General features: G+C 42.6%; 1 protein-coding gene across 16 annotated transcripts in view; it reads right to left on the bottom strand.

The window, feature by feature from the left end:
• Nucleotides 1–22,018, bottom strand: part of chd9 (chromodomain helicase DNA binding protein 9) — a 270,690-nt gene that overhangs the window by 92,439 nt on the left and 156,233 nt on the right. For all 16 annotated transcript variants that reach the window (XM_051932075.1, XM_051932074.1, XM_051932078.1 and 13 more), the window contains 2 exons: nt 14,902–15,010; nt 567–734 (listed from right to left, as the gene is read on the bottom strand). In XM_051932075.1, the coding sequence (XP_051788035.1) occupies nt 567–734; nt 14,902–15,010 (277 nt within the window). The remainder of the gene's footprint in view (nt 1–566; nt 735–14,901; nt 15,011–22,018) is intronic.

Genomic DNA, 22,018 nt, shown 5'->3' with positions numbered 1-22,018 from the left:
AAACAAGGATGACGTTGTTCCACCTTCTGCGGAGAACAACATGGGAGAGGACACTACAAGACATTATAAAGTAAGGTAATTCTTTACAGATCAAACAACATGAATGCCATGGCATTTATTGTATTTGTCATACTTTATGTGCACATTCATTACTTCATTTCTGAGAGATTATGCTAAAAGAAGATTCTAGCTAAATCACTACTTTGTTTTATGACACTTGTGGAAACCTAAATGTCTGGCCTTATTAGGTACACTAGGAAAGTCCGGAAAGGGGAAACAAAACACAAAAAACAAGACAATATTACACAAGCAATCACAAATTCCTTAAATTGCATGGTTTTTACTTGTTATTGGCCTATACACCATCTTTTTACAAACAAGTGAAGCTTACTTTCAAAATGTTTTACCTAAACACTGATATTTAAACCTATGCATAATCTGGGTCCGTATTCATGACATGTTTGATGTCAGGTCTTTTTCTCTAAAATGTCTTCATTCCAGTGACATTATCAGGTAACTTTTTAATTTGGTATATACTTTTGTGATAGTTTTAACTTAATACTCACCACAAAAAGCTGCAGTGGCTGTTCAGTTCTGGAAGACGGGGTTGTTGTTGTTGTTGTTGCTGTCAGCTTTTTGGTTTTATTTGAAACCTTTACCTCTTCATCAGAAATCTTGGATTCTCCATCTTCTGCATATTTTTTCCTTTTGACTTGACGGTTTGATCTCCTTGTCTAAAAGAATAAAAGATGTTGCAAAACCACTTCAAATTCTGTAAGCACCCAAAACTAAACAAGGTATTGCCTTCTTTTTAGTAGATGGGGACAAAGGTATACTAAAAAGGCATGTTGTGCGATTATGAATTAATAGAAAACACTAAAAGTATAAATAAAGTAATAACAGAGCTGACCAAACAATTATACTAATATAAAGATCTTGCAAAACCACTTCAAATTCTGTAAGCACCCAAAGCTAAGCACAGTATTGCCTTCTTTTTAGTAGATGGGGACAAAGATGTACTAAAAAGGCATGTTGTGCGATTATGAATTAATAGAAAACACTGAAAGTATAAATAAAGTGATAACAGAGCTGACCAAAGTTATATTTTCTTTCTTTTTTTATGGAAACACAATGTAATACTATAGAAGTAGCATTATACAGTGGAAACAGTTAATTCAAAGATTTTTCAAAATATGTACAAGTACTTCTCAGAGTTACCCTTGTTGAATGAACAACGGACTGCTCACTGTAACAAATATGACCGAATACACTTCTGCTGTTTTTAAGGAGATGTCAGTTATCAGAATCTTTTGTAGAGTGGATGACAGTGGGAGTTTCACAGAAGCTAGAAGCAGAATGGAATGAAATCAAATGTTTGTATATCTAAGCAGTGAGCAGTGTGTCATCAAAAATGTAAAGAAATAGTAAAAATAATTTTTGCAGGAACACTGGCAGTCTTCTATTAAATATACTGCCTAAATAGTAAAAATTAAGATCTTTTTCTTCTGTTTTCTTAGCTAAATTATTGGGATATGTTGATTTATATATAATAATTCTTAACCACATTTAAACAATTTAATTTCCATACAGGACTGGTAGAGGCACGGGTCAACAACAGCTACTACCAGTACTGTTAGCCAAAAGCGGGAATTTGACTACAATTGGCCAAAGATGGAGAAGAAGAGGGGGAAGGCGTGTCTGCAGGCAGGGGGAGAAGAGGAAGGTAAAGAAAGTGGAAGTGAGCAGAGAGTTCACTGATATTAGGGAATCCATTCCCGGACGGGTTTATCCATTCCCAGGAATTCTGGAATCTCTCATGTCATTCCCGGGAATGACACAGTGCAAGGGCATCTCACATATGAACGGTATTAGAACGAGTGACACTTATTTTTAATAAAACTACTGCAATATGTTGACACGAATAAAAGACTAACCTTAACTACAAGCAGTTCATGCTGTCATACAAGTACATGTATCTATTTAGTTGCATTAATAAGAGCGTAGAAAGCACAACGTGTCTAGCGTGCGGTCGTCCAGGCGATAGAGCGCACCTTACCTTCATGCAGAGTACGCCAGCCGCTGAGAAAGCACGCTCTGCCTCCACTGAAGTAGGCGGCACAGTCATCAGATACTGATACACTTGTTCTAAATAATGCCCGCGCTGGCCGTTGCTCTGAAACACCGCTGTTTCAGCTTTTACTGATGCAGCCAGTTTCTTGTCATAATTCTGTGATGCCAAGTTTCTTAGCACAGATAATGCGGATGCAACAGACTGACGCATTTCAAGTTGCTGTTCAAAGCTGTCAACAGCACAGACGTTAATGAACTCTGCCCCGTCCCGGCATTCGTGCGCTGCAAAGTGCAGAGTCCTCCCAGTCCACTGTGCTCAGTCAGCCGGGAGATTGACTGCTGCTGGTCTGTTGTTGACTGAATTAATCAGCAACACACTACACCGTGGGCCAAAAAACCGTGCCACTTAATTATTTTCAACTATAACTGTTATTTCTTGATCGATTTTTACACGCTATATATGTGAGCTTGGCCGTTCCCGTTTTCCCGGGAACTGCAGCAGTTTAATTCCCGGGAATGCAGGAATGAAAAATGTCCAAGAATCCTGGGCTCCCGGTAATCGGGAGCCCGGGAATGGATTCCCTAACTGATATGATGGAGAGAAGGAAGGTTGATATATTGTGCATGCAAGAGACCACATGAAGGGGAGTAAGGCCAGGTATATCGGAGGTGGATGAGATACGCCCGGAGTTCCTCAAGGCTCTGGATGTTGTAGGACTGTCTTGGCTGACACGCCTCAGCAACATCGCATGGACATCAGGGACAGTGCCTCTGGATTGGCAGACCGGGGTGGTGGTCCCCCTCTTTAAGAAGGGGGATCGGAGGGTGTGTTCCAGCTACAGAGGGATCACACTCCTCAGCCTCCCTGGAAAAGTCTATTCAGGGGTCCTGGAGAGGAGGGTCCGTCGGATAGTCGAGCCTCGGATTCAGGAGGAACAGTGTGGTTTTCGTCCTGGTCGCGGAACAGTGGACCAGGTCTATACCCTTAGCAGGGTCCTGGAGGGTGCATGGGAGTTTGCCCAACCATCTACATGTGTTTTGTGGACTTAGAAAAGGCATTCGACCGTGTCCCTCGGGAATCCTGTGGGGGGTACTCCGAGAGTATGGGGTACCGGCCCCCCCTGATAAGGGCTGTTCAGTCCCTGTACGATCAGTGCCAGAGCTTGGTCCGCATTGCCGGCAGTAAGTCGAACCCGTTTCCAGTGAGAGTTGGACTCCGCCAGGGGCTGCCCTTTGTCACCGATTCTGTTCATAACTTTTATGGACAGAATTTCTAGGCGCAGCCAGGGTGTTGAGGGGGTCCAGTTTGGTGGGCTCAGGATTGGGTCACTGCTTTTTGCAGATGATGTTGTCCTGTTTTGCTTCATCAGGCCGTGATCTTCAGCTCTCTCTGGATCGGTTCGCAGCCGAGTGTGAAGCGGCTGGGATGAGAATCAGCACCTCCAAATCCGAGACCATGGTCCTCAACCGGAAAAGGGTGGAGTGCCCTCTCAGGGTTGGTAGCGAGATCCTGCCCCAAGTGGAGGAGTTTCAAGTATCTCGGGGTCTTGTTCACGAGTGAGGGAAGAATGAGCGTGAGATCGACAGGCGGATCGGTGCGGCATCCGCAGTAATGCGGGCGTTGCATCGGTCTGTCGTGGTGAAAAAGGAGCTGAGCCGCAAGGCGAAGCTCTCAATTTACCAGTCGATCTATGTTCCTACCCTCACCTATGGTCATGAGCTATGGGTAGTGACCGAAAGAACGAGATTGCGAATACAAGCGGCTGAAATGAGTTTCCTCCGCAGGGTGTCTGGGCTTTCCCTTAAAGATAGGGTGAGAAGCTCAGTCATCCGGGAGGGGCTCAGAGTAGAGCCGCTGCTCCTCCGCATCGAGAGGAGTCAGATGAGGTGGCTCGGGCATCTGATCAGGATGCCTCCTGGACGCCTCCCTGGTGAGGTGTTCCGGGCACGTCCAACCTGGAGGAGGCCCCGGGGAAGACCCAGGATACGCTGGAGGGACTATGTCTCTCGACTGGCCTGGGAACGCCTCGGGATTCTCCCGGAAGAGCTAGAAGAAGTGGCCGGGGAGAGGGAAGTCTGGGCATCTCTGCTCAAGCTGCTGCCCCCGCGACCCGACCTCGGATAATCGGGAGACGATGGATGGATGGATAGTGTGGATGGGAGGAAAAATGGGGTAGGGGATATCCTGAAGGAACTGTATATCAAGAGTTTTTTCGAGATGAAAAGAGTGGCAGACACAGTTATGATTATGAAGCTGGAAACTGAAGGTGTGATGATGAATGTTGTTAGTGCACATGCCCCACAAGATGGATGTACAATGGAGGAGAAAGATTTCTGGAGTGAGTTGGATGAAGTGGTGTACAGTGTACCAGGGGAGAGAGAGTGGTGATTGGAGCAAAGATTTTAATGGACATGTTGGTGAAGAGAACAGAGGAAATGAGGAGGTGATGGGTAGGAATGGTGTCAAGGAGAGGAATACAGAAGGTCAGATGGTAGTGGATTTTGCGAAAAGTATGGACATAGCTGTGGTCAATACGTATTTTAAGAAGAAGGAGGAACACAGGTTGACATACAAGAGAGAATCAAGATTCACACAGGTAGATTATATCCTATACAAGGGGTCAGTGTGAAAGAGATTGGAGACAGCAAAGTGTTGACAGGAGAAAGTGTGTTTAGGCAGCATATGATGGTGGTCTATAGCAGGGGTCCCCAACCACCGGTCCGCGACCCACTACCGGGCCCCAGCCGTCTGACAGCTGGGCCGCGAGAGAACTGCCGGCAACGGAGACTCACTCAGACTTTTCAGAATGCTTGGTGGGCGGGGCTTTGCAGCGGCCCAGAGAGAGGAGAGAGACCGAGGTGAGAGTATTTTTATGGTCCCGACAGTTTCCCCATATGACACGAGACTATAGAAATCTCGTTACTACGAAGTACATTCAGCAGATGCTTTCATTACAATGAGGTGACCTTGAAATGCTTGAATGAATCATCCACAGAGCAGTTAGATCTGTGGCCGCAGCTCAGTTGTACACATTTAGGCTACACAACGATCCCCAAACAGAAACATTGTAAAAAAAAAAAAAAATTCTTTCTTTGAACTTTCCTCGTACTGTTTTTTTTTTTGATGTTTTTGTTTTCTGTGGTTTTCAGTGATACCTTTTGCTTATTGCTGCTCAACATCTGAAAAACATCCATTGGAATTTAACTCATTGTCACCCTCCTATAGAAACGGCAGACATGAAAAAAACGATAACAGTGTTAATGTTTGTGATGTGCAGTCTGTTGGAATGGCAAATGCAAAGCATATGTCTTTGTTATATGCAAAAAAAAAAGAAAAATCTCAGGTTGCAAACGTATGCGAACTGCTTAATAATAACAGAAATGTTATGTAAATTGTGTATAAAACTGCTACCCACCGACCGGTCCGTGGAAAAATTTGCATCTAATAAAGTGGTCCTTGCTGTCAAAAAGGTTGGGGACCACTGGTCTATAGGATGAAGCTGGATATCAAGAAGAGGTGGAGAGTGAGGACAGAACCAATGATCAAACGGTGGAAGTTGAAAAAGGAAGACTAAGGTTGAGTTCAGGGAAGAGGTAAGACAAGCACTGGGTGGTAGTGAAGAGTTACAAGATAGCAGGGCAACTACAGCAGAAGTAGTAAGGGTGCTTGGTGTGACATCTGGACAGAGGAAGGAGAATAAGGAAGCCTGGTGGTGGAATAGCAAAGTACAACAGAGTATACAGAGGAAAAGGTTTTGTCGATAGAAGAAGTGGGATAGTCGGAGAGATGCTGAAAGTAGACAAGAGTACAAGGAGATACGGCATAAGGTGAAGAGAGGGGTGGTGAAGGCTAAAGAAAAGGCATATGTTGATATGAGAAGTTGGACACTAAGGGGGGGACAAACGGACCTGTACTGATTTTCTAAACAGAGGGACCCAGCTAAATATAAAGATGAAAATGTACTCAGAAGTGAGGAGAGTGTGTTGAGCAGATGGAAAGAATATGAGAATGAGAGATGGAGAAGATTGGATGATGAGGAGGTAGTGAATCAGGAACTGCAATGGATTAGCAAGGAGGAAGTAAGAACAGCTATGAAGAGGATGAAGAATAGAAAGGCTGTTGGTCCAGATGACATACCTGTGGAAGCATGGAAGTGTTTAGGAGAGATGGCAGTGGAGTTTTTAACTAGATTATTTAATGTAATCTTAGAAAGTGAGAGGTTGCATGAGGAGTGGAGAAGAAGTGAACTGGTACTGATTTATAAGAATAAAGGGGAAATTATAATAGGTACAAAGTTATGGGAAAGAGTAGTGGAATCTAGGTTAAGAAAGGAGGTGATGATTAGAGTAGCAGCAGTATGGTTTCATGTCGGAAAAAAACGCCACAGTTGAGGGTATTGATGGAGAATATAGAGAAGGCCACAAGGAACTACATTATGTCTTTGTGGACTTAGAGAAAGCATATGACAGGGTGCCTAGAGGAGAGGAAGTCAGGAGTAGAAGAGTACTATGTAAGAGAGAGATAGGATATGTAAAAGAGAAGTGTGACAATGGTGAGGTCTGCACTAGGAGTGACAGATGCATTCAAGGTAGAGGTGCGTTTACATCAGTGATAAGTTCTGAGCCCTTTCTTATTTTCAATGGTAATGGACAGATTGACAGACAAGATCAGACAGGAATCCCCATGGACTAAGATGTTTGCAGATGACATTGTGATCTGTAGCGAGAGTAGGGAGCAGGTCAAGGAGACCCTGGAGAGGTGGAGATATGCTCTAGAGAGGAGATGAATGAAGGTCAATAGGAATAAGACAGAAAACATATGTGTGAAAGAGAGAGAGGTCAGAGGAATGGTGAGGATGCAGGGAGTAGATTTGGCGAAGGTGGAGGAGTTTAAATACTTGGGATAAGCAGTACAGAGTAACGGGGAGTGTGGGAGAAAGGTGAGGAAGAGAGTGAAAAACAGAGTGGAGTTGGTGGAGAAGAGCGTCAGGAGTAATTTGTGACAGATAGGTACCTGCAGGAGTGAAAGGGAAGGTCTACAAGACAGGAGTGAGACCAGCTATGTTATATGGGCTGGAGACGGCGGAACTGACCAAAAACAGGAGATAGATCTGAAGGTGGCAGAGTTAAAGATGTTAAGATTTGCACTTGGTGTGACAAGGATGGACAGGATTAGAAATTAGTACATTAGAGGTTCAGCTCAGGTTGGACGGTTGGGAGACAAAGTCAGAGAGGTGAGATTATGTTGGTTTGGACATGTGCAGGTGAGAGATGCTGAGTATATTGGGAAAAGGATGTAAGAATGGAACTGCCAGGTAAGAGGAAAAGAGGAAGGCCAAAGAGAAGGTTTATGGATATGGTGAGAGAGAACCTGAAGGTGGTTGGTGTAATGTAGAAAGATGCACAAGACATGAAGATATCGAAAAAGATGATAAGCTGTGGTGAAAGAAGAAGAGTTAAACAATTTGATTTTGGAAATAAACATATTGATAGCTGGAAAACAGTTTCTTTTTCAAGGTTTGATGTGTTTTATTTTGTCATGTTTACATAAGAAAACATAAAATTTGCCTTCTCAGATGCATCTAATAACAAACAGAAATTAAATAAAATAGAGACAAAACAAATTAAAACGAAAAATTCTAAAACCCTTTGTTAAAACTACTTCTAACAGGTTGACTTTTACCCTAAACATAGGAAAAACTCTTTATGTCTGGAATTTATTTATTATTATCTCTGATCATTTTTATTAAAACAATGTATGGAGCCATTTTTTGTGTCATTAAGGTGACTATCCTCCCTAATTTACTGACGTACAGTGTGTAATAGATGTCAATCATTAATTGAAATTATTTCCAGTTTTTTAATATTGCCATATGTCAAAACTTTCTAAATCATCTATGTCAGCTTCAATAACTTAAACTGCATGTTGGGCAATAAGCTGGAGCTTTTTAAAATTTTGGTTTGTCAGACCACTAAAGCAGATGATGACATACTGGATCACACTGTGACAAAATGATAATATAAGATCCCTGTTCACTTTAAAAAGTCTGAGTTTATAGAGGAGAAATAAGTGCTAATTGCATTTAAGAGTTACGGAGCCCCCGAGGGGACATTGTGTAACTTTTTTTTCTGAGGATTTTTCTGGTGCGCACCAGATAGTTTCAGGTGAGCAACAGATAGTTTCAAGTGTGCACCAGATAGTAACAAGTGCGCACCAGATAGTAACAAGTGAGAACCAGATACTTTCAAGTGCGCACCAGATACTTTCAACCGCAGAGTAACTGAAAAGGGGATCCATACCTATATATAATTTCTGATGCATATTAGTTCTGTTTTATAGCTGCACTTAGGAAAAATGGAAATTGGAGACTCCTCCTCAAGCCGCCACCTTATCGTGGTGGAGGGATTTACGTGTCCCAATGATCCTAGGAGCTCTGTTGTCAGGGCCTTTATGCCCCAGGTAGGGTCACCCAAGGCAAACTGGTCCTAGGTAAGAAAACCTACCATAAAGAATAAAAACTTTGGACGACATTTTCCCTTGTCCGGATGTGGGTCACCATGGCCCCCCTCTGCAGCCAGCCCGAAGAGGAAACATGGGTCCCCCTTCCCATGGGCTCACCACCTGTGGGAGGGGCCAAGAAGGTTGGGTGCAGTGTGAGTTGGGTGGTGGCTGAAGGCAGGGACCTTGGCAGTCCAAGCCTCCCTCCGCCTTCAGGTGGGGGGACGGGTCCTAACTGTTGTTTGTGCGTATGCACCGAACAGTAGTCTGGAGTACCCACCCTTTTTGGAGTCCCTGGAGGGGGTGCTAGAGGGCACACCTTCTGGGGACTCCAACATTCTGCTGGGAGACTTCAATGCTCACGTGGGCAATGACAGTGAGACCTGGAAGGGCGTGATTGGGAGGAATGGCCCCCCCGATCTGAACCCAAGCGGTGTTTTGTTATTGGACTTCTGTGCTCATCACGGATTGTCCATAACGAACACCATGTTCAAGCATAGGGGTGTCCATATGTGCACCTGGCACCAGAACACCCTAGGCCTCAGTTCAATGATCGACTTCGTAGTCATGTCGTCAGACTTGCGATCACATGTCTTGAACACTCGGGAGAAGAGAGGGGCGGAGCTGTCAACTGATCACCACCTGGTGGTGAGTTGGCTTCGATGGTGGGGGAGGATGCCTGGTAGGCCCAAACGTAATGTGAGGGTCTGCTGGGAACGTCTGGCAGAGTCCCCTGTCAGAAGTAGCTTCAACTCCCTCCTCCGGCAGAACTTTGACCACGTCCCGAGGGAGGTGGGGGTCATTGAGTCCGAATGGGCCATGTTCCATGCCTCTATTGTTGAGGCAGCTGATCAGAGCTGTGGCCGTAAGGTAGTCTGTGCCTGTCGTGGTGGCAATCCCCGAATCTGTTGGTGGACAACAGTTGTGAGGGATGCCGTCAAGCTGAAGAAGGAGTCCTACAGGACCGTTTTGTCCTGTGGGACTCCGGAGGCAGCTAATAGGTACCGGCAGGCCAAGCAGAATGTGATTTTGGTGGTTGCCGAGGCAAAAACTTGAGCGTGGGAGGTGTTTGGGGAGGCCATTGAGAACAACCTCCAAACGGCTTTGAGGAGATTTTGATCCACCATCTAGCGTCTGAGGAGGGGAAAGCGGTGCAGTGTCAACACTGTGTATGGTGCACTGCTGACCTCGACTCGGGACGTTGTTGGGAGTACTTCGAAGACCTCCTCAATCCCACTAACATGCCTTTCAATGAGGAAGCAGAGCCTGGGGACTCCCATCTCTGGGACTGAGGTCACCGAGGTGGTCGAAAAACTCCTTGGTGGCAGGGCCCCGGGGGTGGATGAGATAAGCTCGGAGTTCCTCAAGGCTCTGGATGTTGTAGGACTGTCTTGGTTGGACTCCGCCAGGGCTGCCCTTTGTCACCGATTCTGTTCATTTTATGGACAGAATTTCTAGGCGCAGCCAGGGCATTGAGGGGGTCCGGTTTGGTGGGCTCAGGATTTGGTCACTGCTTTTTGTAGATGATGTTGTCCTGTTTGCTTCATCAGGCTGTGATCTTCAGCTCTCTCTGGATAGGTTCGCAGCCGAGTGTAAAGCGGCTGGGATGGGAATCAGCACCTCCAAATCCGAGACCATGGTTCTCAGCCGGAAAAGGGTGGAGTGCCCTCTCAGGTTTGGGGGCGAGATCCTGCCCCAAGTGGAGGAGTTCAAGTATCTCGGGGTCTTGTTCACGAGTGAGGGAAGAATGGAGCAGATCGACAGGTGGATCGGTGCAGTGTCCGCAGTGATGTGGGCTCTGCATCGGTCTGTCATGGTGAAAAAGGAGCTGAGCCATAAGGCAAAGCTCTCAATTTACCGGTCAATCTACGTTCCTACCCTCACCTATGGTCATGAGCTATGGGTAGTGACCGAAAGAACGAGATCACGAATACAAGCAGCTGAAATTAGTTTCCTCTGCAGGGTGTCTGGGCTTTCCCTTAAAGATAGGGTGAGAAATTCAGTCATCCGGAAGGAGCTCAGAGTAGAGCCACTGCTCCTCCGCATCGAGAAGAGTCAGATGAGGTGGCTCGGAAATCTGATCAGGATGCCTCCTGGACACCTCCCTGGTAAGGTGTTCCGGGCACGTCTTACCGGGGGAAGGCCCCGGGGAAGACCCAGGACACACTGGAGGGACTATGTTTCTCGGCTGGCCTGGGAACACCTCAGGATTCCCCTGGAAGAGCTTGTAGAAGTGGCCAGGGAGAGGGAAATCTGGGCATCTCTGCTCAAGCTGCTGCTCCCATGACCCTATCTCAGATAAGCGGAAGAGGATGGATGGAAATTGGAGACTTTATAGCAGTATACTTTCAGCTTGATCTTAAACACAAAGACATAGCATTTGTTCTTGCAGTTTGTCATGGATACATTATCACTGAAAGGCATTTAAAACATATATTGAAGTCTAAAGGCCTATTTCGTCATAAGGTCTATAGCAACATTGGGATATACAGCAACAATTGCAAAGCTCAGGTCAGCTTCATGGCTACCTATTGATGCACACAAAATATCAAAAAAATGGTTTGCATGTGAAGAAGGAAGATTTTTGTCTGATATTGAAGGTGCTAGATGGTTTTTTCTTAAGTACAACTATAAAGCATAACTAATATGCATCAGAAATTATGTATAGGTAGCCCCTTTTCAGTTACTGTGCGGTTAAAAGTATTTGGTGCGCACTTGCTACTATCTGGGGCACACTTGAAACTATCTGGAGCGCACCAGAAAAATCCCCAGAAAAAAAATTACACCATGTCCCCTCAGGGGCTCCGTAAAGAGTGTACAGTAATCCCTCCTCCATCGTGGGGGTTGCGTTCCAGAGCCACCCGCGAAATAAGAAAATCCGCGAAGTACAAACCATATGTTTATATGGTTATTTTTATATTGTCATGCTTGGGTCACAGATTTGCGCAGAAACACAGGAGGTTGTAGAGAGACAGGAACGTTATTCAAACACTGCAAACAAACATTTGTCTCTTTTTCAAAAGTTTAAACTGTGCTCCATGACAAGACAGAGATGACAGTTCCATCTCACAATTAAAAGAATGCAAACATATCTTCCTCTTCAAAGGAGTGCGTGTCAGGAGCACAGAATGTCACATAGATAGAGAAAACAATCTCTAGCAAACAAATCAATAGGGCTGTTTGCTTTTAAGTATGCGAAGCACCACGGCACAAAGCTGTTGAAGGCGGCAGCTCACACCCCCTCCGTCAGGAGCAGGGGGAGAGATAGAGAGAGACAGAGTTTGTTTTTCAGTCAAAAATCAATACGTGCCCTTCGAGCTTTTAAGTATGTGAAGCACCGGTGCAGCATGTCGTTTCAGGAAGCAGCTGCACAAAAGATAGCAACAAGATAATCTTTCAGCATTTTTAGACGAGCGTCCGTATCGTCTAGGTGTGCGAACAGCCCCCCTGCTCAATCCCCATACGTCAGGATCAGAGAAAGTCAGAGCAAGAGAGACAGAGAAAAGTAAGCAATCTAGCTTCTCCGCCATCTGCCAATAGCGTCCCTTGTATGAAATCAACCGGGCAAACCAACTGAGGAAGCATGTACCAGAAATTAAAAGACCCATTGTCCGCAGAAATCCACGAACCAGCAAAAAATCCGCGATATATATTTAAATATGCTTACATATAAAATCCGCGATGGAGTGAAGCCACGAAAGGCGAAGCGCGATATAGCGTGGGATTACTGTATCTTTTGTGTTTGTATTCCAATTAAGATTGTTACATAGGGTAGCTCCTAATTATTTATATTCAGTCACTATTTCTACCTCCTTCCTCAGAACAATGATGGGTGAACATGCAGATTTCTGTCTTTTAATGTCGAATATAATTTCTTTGGTCTTTTTGATATTCAGGGTAAAGTAGTTCTTATTGCACCAGTTTATCAAACAATCCATTTCATTTAAGCAATGTTTTTCATCCTCTGCAGATGTGTGTCCTTTCAGCATAGTGTTATTCTTATAATTGATGCTCACTGTTCTGACTCAGGTCATTTGTGTGAAAAGTAAAGTTGATAAAAGAAATCATTGGGGACTTCCTGTGCTTGAATGAATGACTTTTGAAAAAGTGTCCTGTACTTTGACTGTCTGTAAACAAATTAAAACAAACTCACAAATCCATAATATAATAAATGTAATAAATGCTGATTTTCTAGTATTTAAATATACAGTTATGTTGTTTTGAGACTTAGGAAGAAGGGAGATTTTTTTTTTTCTGAGAAGAGTTGTGAAGCAATTGCTACTCAGTTGTGAGGTATTCCAGGTAAAGATTAAGAGGACAATGCGGGCAGCATATGCTCTTGTTGATCTTTACAGATAGAACAGGCACAGTGGCTCATGCAGCTGTTTCTGGAGAAAGGCTGTATTAGAGGTTCAGGTGAGGAATGGAGAGGACCAGCCAGAACAAGGCACTGAGAAAGTGAAGGGGATCCAAAGTGTGACAGCATCATTTGAGTGAGGGCAAGGTGTCCTCGAAGGGATTGCAGTGACTAACAGAGACAGCAGCTCTGCAGACTGTAGTAGCTGGACGCGGGGGGAAGTACCAGAGAAGGTGGCAGTCCAGAATGTGGCTGGCCACACTATGAGGGGTGGAGATAGGAGAGAATTTCTGGAAGGATATCTAGTAAAATAAAAAGCAATTGGGAAGACCTCAAGTGCATTGATTGGATTTTAAATTTATTTAGTGAACTTATTTATTAGAATACCTCCAGGAACATGATTTTACAGAGGATTATTTACTTATTTATTTGTAGAATGCACTGTTTGCATATGTCTTTTAGCAATTTAGAATCTCTGGCTGTGGATCCTGGGCATCACATAAATAACCATTCTTCAATTACACAGCCAACAACAGGGGATGCAAAGGAGGTAACAATAATAATAATAATACTTCTTTACATTTATATAGTGCTTTTCAAATCACTTTACACAGTGTGTGGGGAGTCACTTCAGCCAACACTAATGTGCAGCATCCACCTGGATAATGCAACGGCAGTCATTTTGCACCAGCACGCCCACCACACATTAGCGGTTAGGTGGTGAAGGGGTGAAAGAAAGTTAGCTAATCAGAGACAGGGGATGATTAGGGGGGCAGAATGACCAGGCTGTGGTGGGTAATTTAGCCAGGACATCTAGATAAATCCCATTCTTTTTGAAAGATGCCCAGGGATCTTTAATGACCACAGAGAGTCAGGACCTCGGTTTTACATCTCATCCAAAGGAAGGTGCCATTTTTACAGCACAGCGTCCCTATCTCTGCACTGGGATCCACATTCAGGTCACAGGGTGTGCCGCCTGCTGGCCTCACCAACACCTCTTCCAGCAGCAAACCAAGATTTTTCCTGGTTGGTTTCTCATCCAAGTACTGGCCGGGCCAAAACATGCTTAACAGGTGGATGACCTGTTCTGAAGTATATGTGGTATGGCTGCTTCTTTATTGGATTACCTCACAGTACATGCTTCTGAGTTCACCAGCTCACACACACGTATGTCTCAAGACTCTGATGTGCATGCCCCTCTATTAGTGGAAGAGGTCTGACTTTTGCGGCTTATATCCAGAAACGAGTCATCTAAATAATTAAGCTGTCAGTGAGTACTCTCGTCCTTCAGAAAAAAGAAGCAGGCACAGGATGCCTTGCAATCAAAAGATGCAAGGGATATAATCGTTAGACTGGGTGCAGATATAAGATAAGTAAAAACAAAAAAAAAAAACAAAAACGTATGTACAGTACATGCAGTAAGTGCTGAAAGACCACATTAGAGTCTAAAATAACAAAGATGGAATTTAAAAGGAAGTAAATCAGTGCCCATTTCAAAGATGTGAAGTATTAGGTAACATTCTGCACTGAGTAACTGCTATCAACTAATGCACAAGATCAGTCAAGGCATAAACTTTTATGAATTTTAAGTATCCCAAATGTTATGATTTTGTCAGCCAAAGAGTAGAGATAAACCTTAATAAAGAAAAAATCAAATAATTTTAAATCAAAAGAAATTTATATAGGTTTACAGAGTCATTATGTCCACATGTCGAAAGTAAAGTGAAATTCTTACTTATTAACAATGAAATTTCAATCACCTGCCAAAAAGAGTTAGGTAGTGGAAAATTTATTGTATGTGTTCTTCAAAAATACTAAGCCTAACTCGACATCACTTACAGTAACTATAGGGAAATTCAACTGGAGCAGTTTGGCTGAGAGCAGACACTTAATAAACCTTGGTGGGTGAATGTGATATCTACCTGAGAAAGACTGAAGAGAAAAAAATAAATCTTTGCTTCAATTTATGCCTTACCACATCCTCATCCTTGGCAGAGTGGTGGGATATTGGTTCTGTATCAGACACTTCATCTGAAGACTCATTTTTCCGCTTCTTCTTCTTACCAAATTTAATAACAATTTTCCTGAAAAGATAAAAAAAAATTAAATATGGGCATATAATAATTCAGTCAGTATTATATATACAATATCTAAAAAGTACTAGAACCTAAGAAAAAATATAAACCTTAATTGATCAGATATACTGTATAGGTTTATATGTTTATTTCTACACCCAATTTTATTAAACCTGAATAATTTAGTCCATGATGACAAGGACTGGAAGCTATCTCAGCAGTAGTGGGCACCAAGCAAGAACCAGTCATGGATAAGGCACTACTCCATCATCAGGTACACAGGTTTTTGGATGTGGGAGGAAGCCTAGAATACTTACAGGAAAAAACACACAGACACAGATAATAACCCGGGTCTGGATTGAAACCTAGACTGCTAAAACTGTGAAACAATAGTGCTAACCTTTGTGACACTGTGCTGCTCTTAAACTAAAATTAAAAATAAATATATGAATATCTACATGTTTGAATCTGCATGTACAGTACACTCTAGGGCAGGGAAGTGGGGCACTAAAAAGTTTCACTTCCTCCAAGCATTTGGATTGTGCTCTGATTTGCAATTATGCTACCTTATGTTAAAACAGTCGATCTCTCATTTCAAAGGAACTCTGGTTGATAGGCAAAAATCACCTTACCCTGTGTGAGTGTGTGTGCGCTGACAACTCAAGAGGAGTGGCATTCAAGCTTCTACCTATTGCTACAAATAGCCCCAGCTTTGTACAGCTTCAGAAAAAGAATACATGAATGTTAAATATAATTTATGTTTCTTTCTACATTTGTTTACTATTTTTACATTGTCAAAAATAAGTTATACTATTTTATTTTTGGTAATACAGTACTGCATTAACATTAACTTATTTAGCCAACACTTTTATTAAAAGTGACTTACAATCACAAGCAACTGATTGACCTTTTCTACAAATCAAAAATACAAGTTCATTACAAGAAACTTTTGGCTTTATAGCTTAACATTAGACTAAGAGGAACAATACCCAAGGAAAAGCCATCATGACAACAGTGGGTTGCAAATTAATTATTATATCTGAATTGTGTCCTTGTAAGGAGTTTAACAGAGGTGTATTTTAATGGAGTATTTAATTTAAGAATATAATATCTTTGGGACTAGTGAAAGGCTACTTTTACTCAGATGACTAGAATGACTCAAGTGTGACCTTCAGGTGAGAGATGGTTTTAAAGAAGTAATCATTGGGATGCTTGACGTTTGAAAACAAAGTCAATGAGCAGAGGTACACTGCACTCAAAGTATAGAACAAGTTGGTGTTATATGGTGGCCACACAACTTTCTTAGTAAGTCCAGAAGCAAATTCTGACAGAAACCAGAAACTGGGTAATCTACCAGGAGCACATAAACCAACAGTCAGGAGTACAGGTAGAAATGGAGAGTTGAAAATGGTGTATAGTGAATAGCTACCACAAAGCAGTAAAGAACCATATAGGGCATCTGGGTATTCTGTTGCTTGCCTTTGAGTAATGCTGTAGTGCTGTAATTTCTACCATTTATGGAAGTACCTAGAACATACATGCTTAAAAGCAGGTAAAGAAAGAGATTTTTGTTTAACTTAAGCCAAGCAAAACCGCAAGTTCTACTTTTACTACAGTTTTATGTAGAGGATTTAGAAAAAAAAGGCTTCCAAGAGTTTAACACAAATACAGTATATCACAGAATATATAAAAATAGCTGGGAGTATTTTAGTGCAAATGCTTGCAAAGAAAATAAAATATGATTCCTAACTTGAACTACATTCTCCATTTCTCTATGAATGGCACACTGTCCTATTAAGTACAAAATATCAGAGGGTGCTGATTTTAATAATTACAACAGTTAAATAAATGTTTAGACCTTTGATAGTACATAGCAAACAGGCAAAAAATAACAATCAAAAGCTGAAAACATGAATCCGCTGCAGGAGAATTGCCAAAGAAAGAGGTGCAAACATTTTTCCAACATAAAATTCCTTTGCATAACTTTCCAGGTGAAATTTAATCTATCCATTTGAAGAGTTTTTTTATGGCCAACTCTAGTTGGTTTGTTCTCCTCTACCAAATGTTGGCTTTATATTACAGTGGAATTCTCAATATAGGTCATAGAGGTGCATGATTTAAACATACAGAAGAAAAAAAATTGAAAGAAACATCAATCTGGAAAGGGCTACAAATCAATTTCATAAAGTTTAAGGTTCTATAAAACTAAAATTGAAGTATTGAAAGGAAAATTATTCCAGTCTAGAGTGAATCTTCTTAAGACTGACTGTACTGTTAAATTCAAATCAGTGGTGACATGCAAACTAATCTATTTAGTCTCAAACATACGACAACATTCAGGTATTTGTATACACAATCACAAATGTTGACCTCTCAGATGTTAAAACCACTAATTTGTCAGGGCACAGATAACTACAATTTAACTGTGGGCTTACGGATTACAAGATCCTTTAAGGCTAAACCAAGCCTGAATAAGAAATTGTAGATGCACATTAAGGCATGACTTCAGTGTATGCAACCAAATACTACTAAGCTTTTAATTTTCTCATAGAAATAAGTATAAACATGTTTGTCAATTACTTTATAAACTAGGGGGCTCCGCCCCCTGCTCGCTTCGCTCGCCAACCCCTGGTGTTGGGAATGACAAAGAGCGTGATGTATGAATGAGATATAGAATAGTGTGAAGGTGTAGATGATGCAAGTAGAAAGCAAACAATAAAGTGTGTGGCACAGTGTAAAGGTTTATTGAAAATTTCTTTGTACACGCCGTTTAAGTGTAAAAGGTAATTCCAGCTCAGAACTTGTAAGGTCAATGAAGATGGTTATTGTTGTGATCAGAGTCAAGTTTGTCAGAGCTTAGAAAGAGTTGTGTCTCTCCAGGAAGTAATGGAATGACTTGGGTATTTATGTTTTCCACATTAATATTTTTTGGACATAATATAGTGCGTTGTGTTAAAAGGGGCATTTGGTCTAATGAGATTGCTGTTCCAATCTGTCTGTAACTAAGTCGTCGCAGATAAAGGCTTGAGGAATTGTAATAATATGTGGGTGAAGTCCATCTGTATTGGTGAGTGTACCATCTCTCAGTTGTAATAAGCAATTGTTATGATCTGGTTCTGGACATCGTATCTTTTTTACTAACTGTATCTTTTGAAAGCAATGCCAATTGTCTGCGTATTTTAAGGTGCACTGAACAATAGCTGAGTGCATGGCATCTGGAAGAATAGCTAATCACTGTCTAAAATCTCCTCCTCATAAAAGTACCTTTCCTCCAAATCGAATATTATTATTCATAAACGTTTGTAGAAGTTTATGAATGGTGTTGAGTAAGTGACTTCATGCCATTGTACATTCATCAATAAACAACATTTTTTCAAGACGGATGTCACGTGCAGTGCCACAGTTAATGTTCATAGTGGATACTGATTTGTAGGATCTAATGCAGTTGATAAAGATTTCACTTTCAGGTACATCGTCAGTTAGAAGCTTCTGTAGAAATTCAGGATATGAATGTAAAGGAGGCAGTCTAATTTGACCCTTTTGACAACAACGTGTAAATGTATTACTTGTATTGCCAGTTGTTTCTTCAGGGAAGTGAACTGAATGACAATGATCGCAAATGACATTCATTAATCCGAATGAATTTTCCTGGTGTATGTTTTGCTTGTGCCGTTTGAGAGGCGCGTTGTTGCATGTGTAGTATTTGGGACGTGTTGTTTTGGAGCTGTAATCGATTTGCCTGTGCTGTGTGAGAAGCCCGTTGTAGCCTTCGCTGCCGTTAACATGTTTTGCTTGTGGTGTTTGAGTGCCACGTTGTTGCATGTCCATTATTTGTGACGCGCTATTTTTGATTTTTAATTGATTCGCCTCCGCTTTGCGCAAAGTCCGTTTCACTCTATGTCGTGCATTGTTTGTATCGTGCCTTGTCCGTTTTTGTATGTCGGTCAGTTGAGCTTTCTGCTTTTGGAGTCTTGCTTGCTTGTTTTCTGGCCGGTCATATGTGCGTTGCTTTGCTCCCTTTTTTGTATGTCTGAGACGCGAGCTCTTTCTTTTGAAATCGTGCTTGTTTCGATGCAGCACTTTGAGACGCGCGCTGTATGCATCTACGTTCAATGTGTCTGTTCATTTGGGCACGTCTCTGTAACGGGGTTACTTGAGCTTTGCGTTTTTTGATCCGAGACATTTTTTCTCACGTATTTTCCGAAGCGCGTTGTATGCGCCGCCGTGTCTTCTTTTTGTTTCATTCGTGTTCGTGTGTTTGGTCCCGTTATCCGATCCGAATCGTTTTGTACCCGTGACCGTGTATGCATGACTTGTTTGTTCCTCAGCGTGCGAAATATGTATAAGTATTAAGGAGGATCGCACTCACTGTTAATATGGAGCCTTTTCTCCAGTTGAACGGTTAATAGTGCTTTATTTTAATGAGATCCACCTATGCTGCCTAGTGTGAAGGTTTTGAGATGACGTATGTTTAATATGGACGTTTCCTTTAAATATGTGGCTTTGGGTGTCACTTCTTATTGATTTGGGGGGGGATTGTTGTTGTGCGAGCATCTTCTTTCTTTTTGTGTTCCTGTGTCTTGTTTGAATCCCCCTCTTTGTGTGTGTCCCGTCCCTTGCTTGTAGGGTCTGTGGGGCGGTTTTGTGTTCTTTTTTTTTGTCTTCCTTGGGCTTGTTGAATCCCCCTCTTGGTGTGTGTCCCGTCCCGTCCCGTCCCGTGCCTGTAGGGTGTGGGGGGGTGTGGTCGTGCCTTGCTGTTGTGCGCTTGTCTGTTCTTTTTTTTTGGTGTGTTTAGTTTCGTGTGCAATGTGTTTCGTGCTTTGCCCGCGTTTGACTACTTTTTTATGTGCCTTTTCCTTTTTTCGGTGCTTGTTGCGACTCATTTCTGTGACTCCTTTTTGTATATGCTCACTCCTTTTTTCTGTGGTCTTGTCCGCCTCTCGTGGCCCCTCATCCGCCTTTGTCGCCCTCTTTTGTCCACCTTTCTCCGACTCTCGCGGACTGTTTTTGCGCCTGCGCCTCTCGCGGACCCTCATCCGCCTGTCTCGCCCTCTTTTGTCCGCCTTTCTCCTCATCCGCCTCTCTCGCCCTCTTTTGTCCGCCTTTCTCGGCTCCTCAGCCGACTCTCGCGGACTCTTTTTGCGCCTGTGCAGTACATCTTTTTGCAGCTACGGCCCATTGCCGGATGTGCCTGCGTCCATCATCCGGTTTAGCATTCTCGGTTAGTAATATGGATAATCACTTTCAGCAATACTTGGGTGACTTCAGCTACATGTTAAACCTATTTTGTTTAAACTTTGCACTGCTCTGCCCATAGTCTTCATTAAGAAAGGCACAAAATTTTAAATAGATATTTTTAGCAGTTTCCGTCTTATTGCTGCCAAAGACAAAACATAGTCTTTTTTACTTTTAAAATTTTAGCAATAGTAAAGCTATTCAATTATTGCTATTCAGGTTTGACCAAATTTGAAAAGAGTCACCATTCACTCAGCATAAAACTGATACATACTGTAGAATGATGGATGAACAACAGGTAAAGTAGGCCTTTTTATGTGCAATCTCCAAACTTTGTTAGGACGGCCTCTGTGATTTTGTGTTAAAGTTTCCCGTTTGAGAAAACACAACAGTAAAGATGAAAAAATGTAAAGGAGCACAATTCCACTTATTTGTGGAATTGGTCCCAAATCCTTGCTGGATAACAAATTAAGAAGATGACTTGTACAAATGGCTGCAAATAATGTATGGGGATATCTCGTATATATATATTTCTCTTCTGGTTCGTCCTGCTTCCACTTCAAAACCGGTCCTGCCCACACGCAGCCGACACGGCATTTCTCGATTCCTATTCGTCCTCTTCCAAACCCTTCCCCACGCTGCCTGTGGTTCTTCTTCAAAACCGGTCCCGCCCACACGCAGCCGACATGGCATTTCTCGATTCCTATTCGTCCTCCTCCAAACCCTTCCCCACATTCTTCCAGTGCGATTCCTGCAACAAAACTTTTCAAACACGAACATCACTTGCTAAACACAAGCAAAGGCAATCTTCCCAACAACTATATGAGTGCCAGAAATGCAATAAGAAGTTCACTACACAGGATTGTCTGACTAAACACAACAAAACTCATTCACAACTCTTGCAATGCGACATCTGCAAAGCAACGTTTCCAAACCAACGCAGTCTCAGCAGACATACACACAATCCTCTTCCCGTTACCACAGGTACTTCTTCACCTAATTCCTGTCTTCCCATCCAAGAGTACAACATTGGGACTCCAGACCAGCAGTGCAAACACTGTCATGCACTATACTGCCCTGCTGAGTTTAATACATCCAACAAGTACTCGAGGTGCTGCCACAACAGTAAAGTAGCTTTCCCACCTTTGCGGGAGCCACCTGTGTCTTTACAACAGCTTCTCTTCTCTAGCGTTTGCTTCCATGGGTGCACAGAAAACTCTTACATACTGTTTTAAAATACACGGGCAAATTTATCACCAAATCTCTCCACTATACACTAACTCTTCTACCTCTCCAGGATATGGACAGTTGTATGTTTTTGACACAGCACAAGCTACTGAAGTACGCTTACAAAATAAAGCCATCTCTGCATGCAGCGAAAATTTACTTCTCCAGCTAGAATCCATGCTCAGAACCATCAACCCCTTCGCTAAATCATACAAACACATGCATGAAATCGCTCAGTCGAATCCAACAGCATCTTTACGAATGGTTTTCAAGGAAAACCCTACGCAGGACTTACGACGATACAATGCCCCGACATGTCACACCGATGTTGCAGCGATTTTCGTCGGAGAAGATGGCGAACCACCAGCCGAAAGGGACATTTGCATCTATCCCATACGCAACTACTGTAAACAGATTTCCTCTCTCAATATGAATTGCGATCGTATGGCTTACCCACTTTTATTCCCTTATGGAGACATTGGCTGGCACAAAGATTTACAACATGTTCCCGATAAAAGAACCGCCAAGCGAATAAGGCTTACTCAATGCCAATTT

Source organism: Erpetoichthys calabaricus, chromosome 9 (assembly GCF_900747795.2).
Source record: "Erpetoichthys calabaricus chromosome 9, fErpCal1.3, whole genome shotgun sequence".
NCBI lineage: Eukaryota > Metazoa > Chordata > Cladistia > Polypteriformes > Polypteridae > Erpetoichthys > Erpetoichthys calabaricus.
The sequence above is the reverse complement of the archived record's forward strand: the minus strand, read 5'-3'. Positions and strand labels throughout refer to the sequence as shown.